Genomic DNA, 18,531 nt, shown 5'->3' with positions numbered 1-18,531 from the left:
GGCTTAGTTGAAAATTGTCACCTCTACTTTTGTTGAAACATCTTCAAATTTCCAAGATATATCCTTCTAAACTTTCTAGTGAAAATCTTTCTAATTAACACTCACAGAAAATAACGTTAGTTTATTTAAGGGTTGGATTTTTCTGATAGTTCGTATACTTTAAAAACTTTATCAAATATTTTACTAATGCAATATCTTTCAAAACTTCGTTACAGATAGTGTTTGAAGGATATCGTTGCTATCAAAATATCGCAATTAATTTTTAGAGAATACGAGACTTATCCCAACATCAACGATTCGACAAGAGGTTGCTATCAAAACATCGTAATTGTTAAAATGTGGTTGCATCTGTTCATAACTCTTTTCTTTCTAAGAGGTGGAATTCATACCTTTCAAAATGTTTGGTAAAGTTATACACAAAACTAAAAATATTAAAAGAGAATTCTAAATTCTTTCAAGTTTTTAATATTAAGGTTGATTATTAATTGGTAAAAGCATAAATTAAGATCCAAGACTTCAAAAACCAACTTTTATGTTTTAAAGAAGGATAAATTATATTAATTTTAAAAACATAATACTTTTCTTTGAAAACGGGTTTGGGGGGAGGGAAAACTGTATTTCCCTTGTTACTTCTCTGTCCATCAATTACGTGAAGCCACATCATCCATTTATTAAGAGAATCAACAGATGAATCAGATATAATTAAAATTAAATAAAAGGATAATGTGTCTTCAAGTAATTGGTGGAACAATAGATTTTCGTGATCTGTTCGATACAAGTAGAAGAACCGACACTATAGTTAAAAAAGGAAAAAAATATAGAGAGGAATACAATATTTTTGTATCTCGAATCCATGACCTTTTTGTCGTATGTACGAGTACATATAGGAATTTAAAAAAGAGAAAAGCTTGCATATATAATAAATATAACAACTACAAAAACTTGTTACAATCAGGCAATAAAGGTAACCACTAAAAAGGCAAATAAAAGGATGCCAAAAATGGATGGTGAACGAAGAAAACCAGAGCATACATGCAAAAATTCCACAAGCAGTAATGCAAACTTATACATACCTTAATTAACACATTAGAAGGTCGGTTTCTTTAAACGAAAGCAAGCCGTTTCAGAGGCTATGGTTTCTGAGCTGCTCGATCGTCAGGGCCACCAAGCATGATCTGCGATTGTTAACCATTCACAGTTTCAAACATCGTTTTCATGGCGGTACAAATGTCAATTGACAAGATTAGAATGAATTTGAGGCTTTTACGTTGCAATCAAAGGCAAATCTTCGTGCCAGCATAATAGCAGCATTTCTTTCTCTTTCTGATTCAAATGCCAGCACAAATGAGACCCCGATCTTTGGCTGCCAGAATGATGCTTGAGCTGCAGCATTTCCACCACCCCTAACGCCGCACAGCTGCATTTTCAGAACATTACAAAAAAATAAACCACGGGATTAGTGATTAGTGAGGTGCATAGAGGTTGTAAGCTCGAATCGTACATTACATTTACGTACGTATATACCTGCATTGAAGAAGAATAGTACTCTTTAGCCACTGTTGTTTTGCCTTTACAAAGTTTCATCCTCATTTTCCCCACATGAAGTACATGAACAGACTCTGAAGGATGGTCCACTCCATTCATTTGGATTATAACAACCTGCAATATATTATATAAATATCACAACGTTTTTCTTTCATTCAAGCAATCCATGTTCCAGATAATATATTATATAATCAACATTCAAAGTAAAAGATATGGGAACTGTATTATAATACAACAAAAACTGAAACAAGTCTAATGGGATACTTCAAAAACTATCCATGACATACGTTAAATTCTGTGTCATGTCGGCGCACCAATGCTTCCACATAGTTTCCTAGTCCTGCAGCTGTTTAAAACAACTATTTGTCAGTTGATCTATCATGGAGTCTAGTATAAAGCACCGACGTAGATTTTGCAAGCCTATGCAAATCGTTTCACAAGATGTAGATATATTATGCCGCTTTGGGGTGAGATGCAGATAGTTACATTTTCTAAATAATTGACTTGCATTGCAAATTTTGAACGAAAATGTGGGTTCGTCACTACATCATCTACTGGTACCAATTGCTAATGCACTGTGACTGGTTTTCATTTTTACTTGTTACAATCAGTGGCTAAGAAATTGGTGACTATTGTACCCACGAACAGTTAAAACTCTCGCAAAAGCAGGTGCATGAAGGTTCCTCCCTCAACTTCGTAAGGATTGAGGAGGTAATCCTTTGCACACAACCTTCCATCTGTATTTCACTTGAAAAATTCATTTGCTTCGCTTGCAACCCTCTCTGTCCCAAGATATCCTTTGAAATATGTGAAAAGGTTTCAAAAGTTGAAAATTAAGAGCATAATCAAGGTTTTAAAGTACAGAAACGTGAGGCAAGGCCAGGCATAAGCCTCAAGGTGGACTGAGGTGTAAGCCCCGAGACGAAAAACAAATAAAATTCATAACTATATATGTAAATATACACACACACTATGCACAGAACAGACATAATATATATATATAACACAATAAGCACACAACACAAACAATATATACATACAGCACACAGTGTATACACATGAAAAATATATATACACAATCACACAAATTACTGGTAGAAATATATATATATATATATACACACACACACACAAACAAAAGCTAAACACAGGAAAAATATATACACACAGTACATATATATATATATATCGAAAATACATGCATATATATATATATAAAGTACATGCACTGTGAAGCTTGAGGACAGCTGGAGATGGTAAAAGAGGGTGCATGTTACTTCTTTTACCGGAGTATAAGAGGGCAGCTAGGTTTGACTTACAATAATAATAAAAAGTAAAACTTTTATGGTTTTTTGAACTTTTTTTGATAAAAAAAAAACCCATCTTTTTTTACTTCAAATGAGAAAAGTGAAGTCTTTTAAAGTTTTTTGTCCTCTTAGCAAGTAAAAACGATCTGGACAGACTAGTTAGAAAAAGCTTACACCTCACCCCCTCCAAGACCGCCTCCGGTCACCAGGGCGTATGCCTCTTCCAGGGCTTAAGTGGCGCGACCTCAAGAACAGTTTTGGATCGTCTCGCCTCGAGGCGTATGCCTAAAACGTTTTTTAAAACCATCGCAATGATAACCATAATAATTATAAAATAGAGAAGCAGACAAAGTGATATCAAATTTCTGTAGCTTTTTCACTGCATATATAAACAAAAACATATATCAACTATATGATTAATTCTGATCATAGTATCAGTTACATCATTTCCATGAGAGGAAGATCAGATGTCACCATTCTAAATGCTCAAAATGCTTTAATTTAAATGTAACGGTGTTCTTTCAGTTTACTTTAATGAACTCCCTCAATTTTGACATTAATTTGTTAACATGCATGACAATTGGACAGGAGATGTAATTAGTATGGTTCTGCCTGTAGAGGTATGAATACGAGAAGACCATAGTTGTTCAGTGATTATTTATCTATTTGCCTAATAATTGAAAAACATCAGAAAAATGATAAAAAATCAAAGATCAACCTGGTTCGATGGAATCGGATGTTGTCAGTGTAACACTCTGACCATCTGAAATGACATCAACTTCCAGATATCGGCCAACATCGGAGGGCTCAGGAGCATAAATAGATTTGGTGGCCCCTAATAAATCCAAAAGCTGATGAGTTATGACATGAAAACAAATTGCGATAACAATAAGAATGAACATGCGATAAGTTCTAACTTCTAAATCATGATCAGCAACTCAAAATGTAAAGGGATACTGAATAAAGAGGTATGGAGGCATTATAATTTAAAAGTGTAAAGGGTTCCTAATAAAAGCTTGAAGGGAAGAAATGAAAATTACAATTATTGAACCACACAGTGCAGCATTGAAGGAGCAAATTCATGCAGATAACCTAATACCATAAGTTTTACCTATAAGAAGCAACATAATTGGAGAAATGCTGAACATCTATGAAACATCCACATAAGTTAATAAGCTTATCAATGCCTTGCTGCTTATCAGGCAATTTTGCCAATGCAGTATTTTATCTCCCTCACGGTAATAGAATCACAATTAAGACAAAGCTTTGGAATTGGAATCAACAGCTCGCTGGTTTGAAACTTGTATCTTATGGATTATTAAGAAGTATTCCATCTGCCCCACAAAATTTGCAGAGCAATCGACTGGGCACATAGGTCAGTAGAAGTGTCTTAATTTAGTCAAACACCCAAAAGATCCTTTAGGCTGCGTTTGGTACATGGGACACGACATGAAGGGACAATACAAAACTCATCATCCCATGTTTGGCGCAATATGGGACAGGACAAGGACAAGACCTCCGTGTCCCACGTTTGGCGCGACATGGGACAGGGACAACAACCGGACAAGATGGGACAAGAATGAGACAGAAACTAAAATATTACTAATCTGCCCTCGTTTGATATATAGCCTTAATATGGTATTTGTTTTAGTGGTCACCACCGCTAGTCGTGGCGCTACCACCACCCGCGGCCACCTCCACCTCATCTTCCACTACGACAACGTGTCAGCCACCTCCACTCCCACTACCACAACCTCCTCCACCACCTCACCACCGTCCATCGCCACCTCCACAACCATTGTCGGCCTCCGACCACCACCATCCATCGCCATCACCACTACCACCATTGGCCACCTCCACCTCCTCTACTACAACAACCTCCTCCACAACCACCACCGTCCATCACCACCACCGTGAGCCACCTCACCTCCACTACATCGACCACAACTACCTCCTCTACCATGTCAATTGCCACCATTTTCAACGTCATCCACAACCACCATTGTCCACCAACCACCACTGCCTCTACCTCCACAACCATCGTCGGCCATCGACCACCATCCCCCATCACCACCACCACTAGTACCGTCCGCATCACCACCATAACCACCACCACCATCGGTTACCACTACCACTGCCCACCACCACCACTACCTCCACATTGGTTACAACTACCTCTTCCACCGCTACCAAATACCATCTTCACATCCTCCACAACCACCGCCCATCGCCATCACCTCCACCATAACCACCACTACCTCCACCACATCACCCACAACAACCTCCTCCGCCACCTTCAACCGCCACCACTATCCACCATCTTCACGTCCACCAATCACTAATGCCTCTACCTCCACATCCATTGTTGTTGCAACAATATTTATCGTGCCTTCGCCAATTGATAAGGATCTTCCAAACCGAATAAAACATAACTTCTCCTTTGTACGAATCGGGTTTTTTCGAACTACCATCAATTATATCAAATTTTTCATTCAAATTTGGTACTATTATATATTTATGTAGTTATATATATGAGAACTGTGTAGAAGTGTTCATAAATCAAACTATTAAATTTTTACTTTATTTGTGTTAATTATAACCATTATTGATATATAAAATCATCAAATAACTTTTAGGAACAACTTATCTAGTTTTCTCCTGTCTAGTCCTAGTCGTACCAAACATACACACGTTTTGTCCAGTCCCGTCCAGTCCTTCCCTTTTGTCCAATTCTGTCTTATTCAGTCCAATCATGTTTGCATACCAAACGCTACCTTAATTATGACAACATATGGGAATCTCGTAGAACAAAATCAACATCATCAATAATTTGTAATTATGACGATGAAAAATATGAAACTTTAACTTAAGATTTTGCCAAAAGGTGCAAGATGAGACATCCCAAAAAGAAACTTGTGCCATTTATATGGGAGGGACGGGAACAAATAGAAAGGAAAAATAAGATTATTATCATTGTTACTAGATACAATGCACCAAAATTGGTGATCAAAATTGAAAAAAAAAATTGAACAAGGTTAAGAAGGAAAAAGAGCATCCGGAATCTCTTAGAAACAAAATATTCTAAGAGTATCTTCTATGGAGGTTCTTATAAGAACCTACTTTTTGTACTTTTTCTTGCCACATCACTTCCAACTAAGCAAATTAAGAACCTACATGAAAGTCCACAATGGTAATTCTTATAAGAACCTCTTTTGTGGGGCCCATGTGTCTTTTTAACATCAATATTATATATTTTTAATAAATATCAATATTTAATATAAAGAACTAATAAAATGTCACTTCACACCAAGTTCAAAGTAAGAACCAAGGTTCTTGTACAAGAACTCAAAGGAAGTGAGGTTCTTATAAGAACTCTTCCAATGCTAGTTCTTATAAGATTTTGCACTTTTTGTTTATAAGAACCTCGCATTGGAGATGCTCTAATGTTCATCATCTCCATAAACCTCATACTTCTCTAGAAAAATCAAACATAATTTTGTTGAATACAATTAACAATAAAAGAAATTATGAACAGAACTCCATTTTACAGAAAGTGCGACCTTCAGGGCCAAAATGGTTCGATCCCCTTGATTTTGGCAAAATGACAATTACCCGGTAAAGTAAGGTGAATGTATAATTTGATCAACTTCAAATGTTGAACTTCAAAAGCACCTTTGTTAATAGTTCAAGTATTCTATAGAATCAAAATTGACTTGATCAAAAGAAATTCTAAGAGCGAACTCATTCATAAGAGTTTAAGAGTACTTAAATAAGACATTGATATTAAGTCATAACAACATAAAGACGAAGAATGATGCAAAATAACTACCAATTTTATATCTTGCAGAGCACACGTCCATGGTATGCTCCCCTTCTATTTCCTTAATAGTTCCCATTTAGCATCTAGATTATCAATTATGAGAAATGGAAATAATGAAGGAAGTTCTAGGAACAACGGTTCTATTGCAACATAAATTTGTTCATCTAGAATTATTCTACCATGTCCATCATGGCTTAGTAGGGGGATCAAGCATTGTGTTTATTTTTTGCATTTCTAATTGATTATACGATTATATTCCTTAGTTGAGGAACTACAAGAAGTCTTATGCAATTAATAAGTCAAATAAATCGATAAAGAAACATTCATTTATGAATAAAAAATTAATTTTGTGAGACAATTTCCAAGAATAAAAGAATACTATAATTGACACTAGAAATATGAAAAGGATAGATCATTTGAAATCAAGGAAATCTGCAGAACATTGCTCGTCTAAGCATCTTAAGAATTTGTAGTTAACCTCTCATATAACTAACAGTGAGCAGAGGTCAAGATTGTGTGGATGGTACAAGTATTCATAACTAAGAGTTTAATGAATCAACATATGGTGAAAGATCTATGATTGTAAACTAAAGGAGCAATCAACTAGAAAGCATTTAGATTTGTGAGATTGCACCTCAATTGAACTAAACGGATGTGATTAATATGAAATTAATGAATCTCAGAATTCATAAATCCAAGTGATATCGAAGTTCGATGATTATTTTGTCTATTTTGCCAGGTATCACAATCTTACTTTTCATATGTTTACATAATAGATCTTCTTTTAAAATTTATATCCTTAGATGATTTGCTTATGCGCCCGTTTAATCAACATTCGGCTACTAAGTACTAACTCAACTGCCTAGCTCCTTTTAACAGCTTTTAGAAATTTTGTAGTGGACATGGTTCTTGTTGATATTACCCTTGCCGATGAAATGTGTCGTAATTTGAGTTGTCAAAGGCAAGCTCTGCCTTGCGGTTGTATTTAAGGATGGATGGAAAAGCAAGGGCTTTGGTTTCCGAAACAGGAGACCAATTATCTGCAAACCTTTGAACAAAGTTTGAACACTCGCCAAAGGGTCATAGTCCCAACGGCACCCGGGTTACTGGTTAGAGCCCAGCTTCTTAGGAGGTCAAGGGTTCACACCTCAACAAAGATGAGAAGTGTGTGTGAGTATTTGAAGTGCATAAATATTATATACTTTAAAAAAGTCTGAACACTCTCCAACTTTCTCCGTATGTGGTAGATGTCTGAAGAGAATAGTTTGTATAATTTAAAACTGGATCTAGGGGTTGTGATGAAAAAAAGGTAATGACAAGATGGGGTTGTGATGGTTGTTAGCGGTGTGCTGGTTGCAGTGGTAGAGATCAACTGGAGATGGACTGATAAAAGGTAAGAAAAATTTAAGCTAAAATTTTGAAAAGGCTATCAGCAAAGGGTGAAATAGTTATTTAGGAAGTTGTATAGCATCTCTTTACATGACATCTGCGGTGATGAGTATATTCAACAGTCTCGATTAAGTAATAAATATATATAACTTGATAGGCCACAAAAAATCTATAGGCAGATTTGTGTTAGACCCTGATTGTATTGACTTATGCTAGAAAGAAGAAGGCACACCAGCAGGGTGGGGGAAATCTTTAGAACCGTGCAGCTCAGGAATGGTGGTGGTCCAGGTGAAAGAAGGGAATCTAAAGATATTGGTTAAGTTTGTTAGGAGGGAGTAAATAAAAGAGAGGGGAAGAGATTGTAGTGGGTATGAAAAAATCATTAAGATTTGAGCGGCTTGGGAACTCGGGGCAGACTCTGGAGTTGTTGCCTGAATTCTTTCCTTTTTGATCATTTTTCCATATAATCCACTAACCCACTTTTGCATCTTCTTTTCTTTTTTTCTTCTTTTATATCAATTATTGTTCCCGGATTGACTAGTGAGATTTGCGGGTCATATCAATTTGATGGATTGAAAATATATTGGTGCCTAAATACCTGAAATGATGTCCCTGTTTCCACCTTCAGATGTCAAACGGTACCACTGAATCGAACATTCTGAAAGCTCGGGGGCTCTATCTGAACATGGTTGGATCTGCAAGTAGGAACCCAAAGCAGATGTACCATCTAATTCAAACAAGTAGGATGCATTCTCCTCCCCCCTCTTGCTGATTGCCAACTGAAATTGGAGAAAATAAAATAATCAAAATCAGCAAGCAACTCAACCAAACTTCATCAAACCTCCTTTCCATTAATCTGAAATTACTCTTTGCCCATTAGCAACTACAACAAAACATCAATAATATTGATTTTGCTTCACAAGATTCCTCTACCTTCCAATCGTTGAAGGGTACTTCAAATATCAGCTAATAGTCAAACGCTTGTGTACGGTTAAAAGTTACATTTCTTATGGGTGGATGAAGTATAATTTCAACTAAAATGCAACTACCTAATAAAAAACTTGAAAGTTTAAAATAGACAGGGAAAAGCATTACAAAATCTAAAAATAGTATATCTTTTGAAGGATATTGTAGTGAAAATGAAAGCTATGGATGAAAGATAAGAACATAACAATTATTAGACCTCCCTACCAAAGGAAGAGCCCATATTTGACCTTTTAGTGCCAAATGATTACTATCTAACTTAATTGACAAAAAGGGTACATCATGATGTAGAAGAATTTGATGACTACATTTAACTAAATAGAGAAAATTAAATAGAAACACTTTTTGAGCTAAATCTAAGAAACCTATGTCAATGTTGAATTTGTTAAGCACTTGGTTTGAACCTCTACATCAGAAGTGACTCTCTTTCGCAGTACCAAAAAGTAAATTTTAATGGAAGTTACAAGCAACTCAATGTTCTTGTCTAATAAGCATTATGTATTGAGATGAGCAACGAATACCATATAAAATAAAGACAATGTGTCTTACCCCAAACTGTAACTCTGTTAGAATCATATGCCAAATATTTTAGTCACACAATTCAATTTGATTCATGGAGCATAACTGTAAATCCCATTAATAGAATCCTGCCTGATTCGCCATTGTGTTGGCGATTCACCCGTCTTTGTGGGATGTGTGTAAGTTTATTGATTCAGAAATTACTAGCAGCATCACGAACAACCAAAGAATAATGCAGCAAGCCAACGCTTCCAGTATTAATACAAGTTTATCTTCATTTATACATCACTATATGCTTACTTTTCGTGTGCTTCGTACTTTCATATTTACATATCACATATTATTTTGGAAAAATTTAACATGAATGTACGATTTAGCTCATAAATCGTAGTTCATTAAAATAGTGATCTTGATCGATCAACAAATTGATGACTCCCAAAACATTTAGGGATAGACTATAATTGAGATTCACCATAAACTACAGCAAGGTGATCTAAAGCCCAAGGCCAAAAGGGTTGATATCCTTCCTTGCTCCCCTGTCTAGGGCAACACCTTTGGTTGTCAGTTCAATCAAATTTCATTACGTCCAGCAATGTTACTAGCCTACCCTTACATCTTCTACCACTCTCTTCCAGGTACATTCTTCCCTCCTCACCTTAGTAAGCAAAGGTCAATATTGATAACGACCAAACCATCTCAAGCGTATTCAATTGTTTTCTCCTTGGCAGGTATCATCTACATTTCTCTATGATTTCCTCGTCTGTTAGTAATAAGTCCACAAAATTTAGGGAAACACATACTGCATCGGCAGGGTATAGTCTGTTTTGAAGCAGAGAGAATACACAACACGTCTTTAGGCCCCACCCAGCGGTTCCTATCCATTGTCTGTCCTTTCTTTGCTTCAGCACACCTATGTGATTACGTAAATCCCGTTCCACAATATAGATATACATATATGCACTTATGCACATATACTATTAACATGGATATAGTTATCACAGTAGGTCTGTAGATCACAGAGCACATCTTCAACCATTCCAAAGCCTCAAGCTGGGAAGATATGCAATATATGCCAACTTGAATGTTACAAATATGGATCACTCAGCAATCATTCAAACAGTAAGACTGGAAAACAATTGAAACCACCTCTTTCTGAAGCTCGATTGAACGCTTTGACTTCTCTACCAGTTGAACTCGTAATGCTTGAAGCTCATGTTCCATGTCCATAACCTGCATATATAACATTTAACATTACTATATACTTTTTTCATCTTAAACGTGTAAAACATTGTGTCTCAACATAACATGAAACAACTAAAGCCAGGGGTATGCAGCTGATTTTGATTCAGCAATTTATTTAAAGAATTAAGACATCAAATGTACTCATATATGATCATTATTGTGTTCTAACATTATTGTGTAGAAAGGATCTAATGTTCTACTAAACTTTTGTCAAAAAATCTCGTATTTATCTAAGTTGTTGCTCCATGGATTCAACACTTATTTGCCCCTTGCATAACCCTTTGAGGCCTTTGTACTTAGCCCACTCATTAACACTACCCACATATAAAAATGTGAGGGGACTCAAAAACATACAAAAGCAAATGATATTTTTATTTCTCTATCAATTTGTTAAGTTACAATTGAACAAAAGTAATGAATTTGGATATTGGTATATAGCATACGTGGAGATGCAACACAGGGATTTGTTCATTTATTGGCTACATGTGTATTTGCATTGGCTAATCATAAATGTAGACAAAATTCTCCAAACAAGTTTGAAAATTAACCCATGAATATAATGTTTTCAAGATGATAATTAGCGTTGCCTCAGGTGCTTAGTTTACTGGGCAGTACAGCAGTGTATGCACCTTGCTGGGTCGATGCAGCATTTTGATCCGCCTGGCCTCTTGAACCTCCTTCATTAGTTCTTCCAAGTCCTAGATATCAAACAAAATACATTCCGGTCCCGATAAATAAGTTAGATAAATGCATTAAGAATTAACATATGCACCCTATTTGATGCTCAAAACTCCAATCATACACAAACATATGTATATGAGTATCACATATGAAACAAAGGGATATACCTTCAAGGATGCAATAATAACAGCCAAAAAAGAAGAATGAACCGACAAAATAAACAACTGTTGCTTAATGATCTATGAAATGAACTTTGTGATTTAAGAACTTAGTAGCTAAAGAAAAATCTTAACCTTAAACTGTATAAACAAAGAACGTCATGGCAGAATGATAGCCACATCAAATAAGAGCAATCAAACCGATGTCTGTGAAGCTGAATCAATTTACACCAACTTTTACTTTTAGTTTTGGATCACTACTTTGGCTCAATTTTGGCAGGTTTTACATAATCACGCCCTTCTTTATCCCTAAAGATAGGATGTCCTAACCATCCAACCGCTATATGTAAGTTGCCATATGATATTGCCGTATTGTCATATTATGGAGTGGCTTTCTACAACAAAACTATCTACAAGACTTAATCCCAAATACCACGCTACTTAAGCAGTCGGCATTAACACTCAGAGCTTATAATTATAAAACCATAGAATTATTTGCATCATGCCTAAAGGGAATAACAGTGGCAGTGTACATGCAAATGCATACTCCAATCAAAACATAAATGATCTAGACGTCATTCAAAAGTTCCCTATATGGAAGATCCATAACAGAGGACAATTGACTAAGTTATATTTATTTATTTTTTTCTGAGTTGACAGAGGACTAACAAGGTCAAAGATATGGAAAGTAAAAATCTAAGCTTTACACCCCCTCGATCCATGATTAGTTGTTTCTTTTGACTTCAAAGTCAAATAGAATGTATAGAACTTAAATTAAATGAATTTATGGAATGTAGATAGAAAAAATTACTGATGCACTAAAACTTGCAAAAAGTAAAATGTTGATTTAGACAATGCAAAAGGCTCCATGGATTATTTCAGTCTGGAAAGCATAGATTTGAATTTGACATTCAAAACCAAACGAGGATAGTTAATTTGGGCAGAGGGGGTAACATCTTAAAACACTTTTATGATCAGGTATAACATCTCGATATCCCATGAAAGGATTCTGTTTCATACAAAATTTAAGAGTTAAAATAAAGCTTTAAAATTGAGGCGTAATCAGATGTTCCAACACTATGTACATTTGTTCATTTTCTTGTGGGCCATTAATTACTTTTGTCCAGAGGAAAGGCCTTTAAGTTTATTTTATGAAATTCTTGGGAGACCTTGTTTTGGTTGCTCCCATCAAATATTAGTATTGTATACAGAACTTTGATTGGTAGCTCCTTTTTCTACTCTACACATTTTGAGACTGTCCAGAAAAAATCCAAAGGCGGGTGACTTTACCTATCTGCCAAAACTTCTAACAGATACATGGGTTTGCAACAGCTGAAGGATAGAAAATACTCTATCCATCAATTGCAAATGGATGTTGCAAAAACACCTGCTGTAAAGGAGAAGTCTAGATGTGCTTCGTGCAGAAAACTTTCTATCAGATGCTAGAAATGCATCATTTTCTCTTGAAACCTGAGCTAAAAATAGTTTAACAAGGAAAGGCAACCAATTAACGTGGGTTGGAGGAAGTACTATTTTATAACAAGTGTGCATGTGTCTCAAGCAACACACAAAATCGTCTTAAAAATATAACGTTCCTCTACATCGACCAGGTCTCCACTTCTGCTCTATGAAAAACACCTAACAATTGCTTCAGGTTCTTTCTTAACTCATTCAAAAGAAGGGTCTATTTCACTATATCATGGTCAGATTCTACTATCAGTTCTCAACTACCGTCACACAAAAAGCCAAAAGATATTAAAATGAGGAAAAAAATGTTGTAAGCATATCTAGCCTAATATGCATTCAGGTATTGTTGAAAATAGTGATACGAAACAATGATATGCAAAACAGAAAATTCTGGAGTTTCTGACACGGCCGTACCTTATGATCCAGCACGACCGTGCGTAATGTTATTTTGCAAACAAAAACTTTTGGGTGTTTTGACACAGCCGCACATTATAATTTGTCCTGGCCGTGCGTAGTGTTATTTTGCAAACAGAAACTTTTTGGTGTTTTAACACGCCCACACCTTATAGTTCTTCCTGGCCGTGCACAACGATAAGGATGATTTTCTTAGCTTTTAGCATTGGGATCAAAGTGGGATTCCACCTATGGATTAGTATCAATAAACCCCTTGAGTTCCATCACGATAGAGAACAAAATTGAGAGCTTAAATGCCCTAGTTCGTGTGGAGAAAATATTGAGAGAGATTATACACAATTTAGTGTTCGGTTTGTAATTTCTCTTCGGTGTTTGGGCGCTCTTCATCCATAAAAGTTCCTCCTCTTCCCTTGGACGTACATCACCATACCAGTGGTGGAACCACGTAAATCTTTGTATTTTGTGTGTTTTCAGAATTCTTTGGTTGATTGATCGTTGTGCTTTCGATCCTACTTTGTTATCCGCATTTGTTGTTGGTTGGCATCACATATTTGATTGTCATTGAATAAAGTTCATTACTTTATTTTGTTTTTGGGACCTTTGTGGTGTCCAAAACCCCAACAGGTATAACCCATATATAAAATATCACAAAAAATATGACACTGGTCACACTCGATTTCTGCAATTGTTATGAACATAGGCAAAAGAGTGTTCCAAAAATTCCAACCAAAGAACCTGAGTTCCAGAAGCTTGGGATATTCTTTCTTGCTCCTGAAGAGCCTCTTCCACTCTCTGAACCGCAGCTCTGGCATTCTCAATTTCAGTCCGTGCAAAAGCTCTTTCTTCATCAACAAGCTTTTTAGCATCTTCTGAAGCCTGCATCAAGAGCAAGTAACAAAACTGAGAGGATAACCAAAAGAAATATGTTTTTCTCAAGGGGGTGTAGATTAATAATGGACAGAAATGACCATATAAAATAGAAGTCAGATGAAAAACAATAATAAGCTAAAAACACATTCATGATGTATCAAATAAAGTCTTGCGGGTCTCAGATGAAGAAACCGACGCTTTGGAATGAGTAGTAAATATCAGAAGACTGACCTAAACTAGAAGCATAAAGCAAAATGATTTGTTGAGATCCACTTTATAAAGCAAGTCTTCCAGAAATGACCTCTCAGGACAGGAACTCAAAACAATAAAAGCATTGATATCCATACATAGTATATAAATAAAATTCCTATTGATGCAGCTTTAGTAGCGAGAATGTAGAATTGTACTTAAATAAATGTGATGGACATAACACACTTGCAATTTTAGTGAATCTTGTAGAAGGAGAATTTTCTATTAATACACTAACAAATAGAAGAAATCTATAATTATTTTGTTTTTATAGTAATGCTAGTGGGTAAAATTTTGTGGAATAAAAGCTATTCAAACATCTTCATGAACAAGTAGAATAGGATTAAGTCATATATGCATATTTCTTGTACATAAGCACTCAATTGCTTTAGCTAAGATAGTAAGTGGCATCACTTACATTTAAGAAAGAAAGTCTTACAGGAACCTAAAACAACAAATTACTGCAAATCTTCACAAACCTGCTTCAAAAAACTTGCAAGCTTTTTAACCTCAGCCTTTTCTTGAATTAGCTCTCCTTCTCTCTGAGTCAACTGAACAGCTAAAGCTTCAACCTATAATGGCGATTTGAATAGGCAAACATCATCAATTACTGCAAACTGATGGAGATAAAGATGAAAATGCTTTAAAAGGTCAAGCAACGGATATAGTGCCGTAAATCATTTCAAAGAAAGAATATGTTACAAGAAACAATAACGGAACAAAGAACCAGGAAAAATTTAGAGAAAAAAGTAGGACTAAAAAAGAAACACGAAACTAACCATGGCAATAGCCTCCTCTACATCGTCCTTGTTTTTACCCACCACACGCCCTCTAAGTGATTCAAGTGCATCTCTAAGCTTCTTTAAAAGAACATGTTTCTCTAGACAAACCACATCCCTGAGTTTAGCCTGTTCATCACATGTAAACAGCTTTCAGTATAATGGAACAGTTTCAACTATCTAAAAGAGGGCTTTTTAACATGATGCACACTTTCAGAGAGCAAACCTCATCAGATATTTTTGCAGCAGCAGCTAAACCTTTCTCAAATTTACTAGCCAGATCACGAACAGAAAGGCGCTTTTGTTGTTCTAACAACTGGGCAGTCTCTCTGGCTATGACTTCCTGCATAGAAACTAACTTTCCCTCTTCTCTTCCGTTCAGAATTTGGTCATTAGCTCCGATTTTGTAGTTCGGAAATCGAGTAGAGGCAAACATCACATCTGCAGACACAGGTGGAACTGCCAAGCTTTGCATTGTATAGCTAAAGTCACGGCCTACCCTTGTCATAGTTCTGATTTATATATTAATCTGTCAAAATATACTAATCAGAAAGGTCATAATATCATGTCCAAAAGGCTTTTAGCAACCAAACAAGCCAACATTTCTCCCTTTCAAAAAATAAAAACGAGTTATCCTCGTATCCATGGTCAAACCCATCACTTGCAAAAGATAAATGTAACAACAAATAGATGGTTTAATTAATGAAGTAGGAATCCGTGAAAGATTTCAATCAAAATGGTTCACTTGATCGGAGAAGACAAATGAAACTCCATCTTCATGGCGGAAATGGAGTGATTTGCTTATCTAATATAATTTCTGTCTTCCAACTGCAATGTTAGTTACCATCCACCAACCTAATTTACATAAGACAAACCTTAAAACCGAAACCCTAAAAGCAAAGTACAGAAATACAATCAAAAAGGGCTAAACAAAAGAAAAGGCAGCACATTGGAAGAACTTATATGCTAGATAATAGCATTAATAAATATGCAAAATCGATGAACCCAGGAATTATCAGTATGAAAGGGCAAAACCCTACTAAAAATTGGAAAATTTTCAAATCGTAATCAGAAGTTGTTACCGAGCAAAGCAAGCGAACACAAATGGAAAGTAAATTGGAAGATCGTGAAGAAAAAAGAAGAATGCACTTACATAACATGTAAACAGAGGCAAAAGTCAATGGTTATGAAGATTTGAACCGGTTAGAACAGTCAAAAGGAAAAGATCAAGGAGAAAGACAGAACTGGGAATAATATAATGAATTGATAAAACCAATTTGATGATTTGGGTCTAAAGTGGAGTGGAGATGTATCGTACTACTATTACGCTCATGATTCATGAATCATCATGATGCTGTTGGTTGTGTTTGCTTGAATTACAAAAAAGATGACATGGGACCCACTAGTGTTGTTCTTTCTCCTGGATTTTACTACTTTTTATATCCTTTTTATGTGGGATAGTAACGAAAATAACCAAAAAAAAATTATCAATTACATTTTTAACCCTAAATTTTATAATTTTCAACTTTTAATCACGGATTACTCGGTTAGCACCATTTGATGCGTACAGGAACCAAAATGCGAAAAAAAAAAGTTATTATATCAGGTTTCTCTTTCATAATGAGATACATATGTTCTAATCCACTTTTTACAAAAAAAAATTATATTCTCCAAATTCTCAAGGATCAATGTCTGTGATTAAGAAAGTTAGAGTATGTGTTTTTTGTGGAGGTTCGTGGCAGTTAGTCAACGACGTGGTAGGTTATATTCCAGAAACGCAAAACATTGTTGTATTGTTGCCGATACACTTAACATTTCCAAGTTTTATCAATTATTTAGCTAGAAAATTAAATTTACTTGATTTTCAAAATCGTTTTAAGTTAACATATAAATCTCTGTTATCTGGTTTGATTGTCGAGTTGTTTGACAACGATGGTACGAGACAATTTTTGGCTATTGGTTTGGGTATCTCACCGCAATCCTTAAGATTGTACGTTTGCGACTGTGGTGTTGAAAACAATCAATCGAACTCAAACCAAGAGATTGTTCCAGCCACTATGTATAAGGTCGAGCACCCTCAGTATATACTTACACTCGTTTCATGTGTGCCAAACCAATGTGAGACAGGTTACAGTCAAAACATATTTCCACTCATTTCATACCAATCATTCCAAAGTGATGAGACAACTTTTAGCACTCCATATCATTCGTTTCAAACTCAATATCAACTGTTTTCAAACCCCACTTGAAACATACCAATCTCAGTATCACCCGTTTCAAAGCCATGAGACGTATGAAACTCCATATTAGTCATACAATACTCTATATAAGTCATACAAAAATCGTTCGATGTATCAATACCAAGATCTACCATCTGATTATGGCATTCGTATATCTGAAATTTTTGGCGATGAATATGAAGTCAATTTAGATGACACTGAAAATGCATTTGAGAAATATAAAAGTTGATCTTGATCCTTATTATGGGGTTGTTTCGGTGGATTGTTTGTATCATCCCAATATTAGATGAATATCTACGGATACAATCAGATAGTAGTGATAGCGAATCGGATACGAAAGATAAAGAAGAGGCTGAGGAGGAAGATAAAGAAGATCTTGGTAGGGGTAATATTAGTGCTCCAGTGGGTTGTAATTTATTTTGGGACATGCCTCCCCATTACCAATGTTAGTACCTATTGTGAAGCCTAAAGAACTGGCCCCTAAATATCAAGGTTCTAAACGAGTGAAAGTTGGGAAAATTTTCAAAAGTAAAGAAGACTTGAAACTAGCACTGTGACTGAAATGTCTTGAAGAGGGTTATTAGATAAAAACCACTCGCTCCACGCGATCTAGGTTCGAAGCAGTATGTATATTAGAAAAGTGCAAATGGCAAATAAGAGGAACCATAATTAACAGTACAACGTTGTATCAGGTTCGTACATTTAAGGACTTACACACATGTTCACAAACGCAAGTGTATCCCGATCACTGTAAAGCAAACAAGAAGGTCATAAGTCATATACTGAAAGATGCAATGAATAACACAAGTAGAGTATATAAGAGCCATGACATCATCGTCGATATGAAGAACAACTGCAAAATCTCAG

The 18,531-nt window shown here is 35.7% G+C and overlaps 1 protein-coding gene across 2 annotated transcripts; it reads right to left on the bottom strand.

The window, feature by feature from the left end:
* Positions 1-826: 826 nt before the first annotated feature.
* On the bottom strand, positions 827-16,761 carry LOC112522742 (stomatal closure-related actin-binding protein 1-like). Of its 2 annotated transcripts, none has more exons than XM_025132045.1 (13): positions 16,578-16,761; positions 15,651-15,953; positions 15,425-15,553; positions 15,125-15,217; positions 14,262-14,402; positions 11,436-11,504; positions 10,711-10,794; positions 8,660-8,840; positions 3,571-3,687; positions 1,833-1,891; positions 1,525-1,659; positions 1,268-1,417; positions 827-1,175 (listed from the first exon to the last, which is right to left on the bottom strand). In XM_025132045.1, exons 2-13 carry the CDS (start codon positions 15,930-15,932, stop codon positions 1,131-1,133), a joined length of 1,485 nt encoding a protein of 494 aa, XP_024987813.1. In that variant the 5' UTR covers positions 15,933-15,953; positions 16,578-16,761; the 3' UTR covers positions 827-1,130. The 2 variants fall into 2 exon arrangements, with proteins under 2 accessions (XP_024987813.1, XP_024987820.1); XM_025132052.1 differs by lacking the exon at positions 16,578-16,761 and adding an exon at positions 16,507-16,525.
* Positions 16,762-18,531: the final 1,770 nt, after the last annotated feature.

This window comes from Cynara cardunculus (genome assembly GCF_001531365.2).
Source record: "Cynara cardunculus var. scolymus isolate 2C chromosome LG 1, CcrdV1, whole genome shotgun sequence".
NCBI lineage: Eukaryota > Viridiplantae > Streptophyta > Magnoliopsida > Asterales > Asteraceae > Cynara > Cynara cardunculus.
Note: the sequence above shows the minus strand (reverse complement) of the source record. Positions and strands in the feature narration are given on the sequence as shown.

Bases quoted from the DNA above. Each gene is read 5' to 3' on its own strand.
- LOC112522742 (XM_025132045.1), bottom strand. From the start codon at position 15,932: ATGACAAGGGTAGGCCGTGACTTTAGCTATACAATGCAAAGCTTGGCA. The intron at 11,505-14,261 runs GTTCTTTGGTTG...TTTGATATCTAG, and splicing joins CCCAAGCTTCTGGAACTCAG to GACTTGGAAGAACTAATGAA. The intron at 8,841-10,710 runs GTGGTTTCAATT...CTCCAATTTCAG, and splicing joins CAATCGAGCTTCAGAAAGAG to TTGGCAATCAGCAAGAGGGG.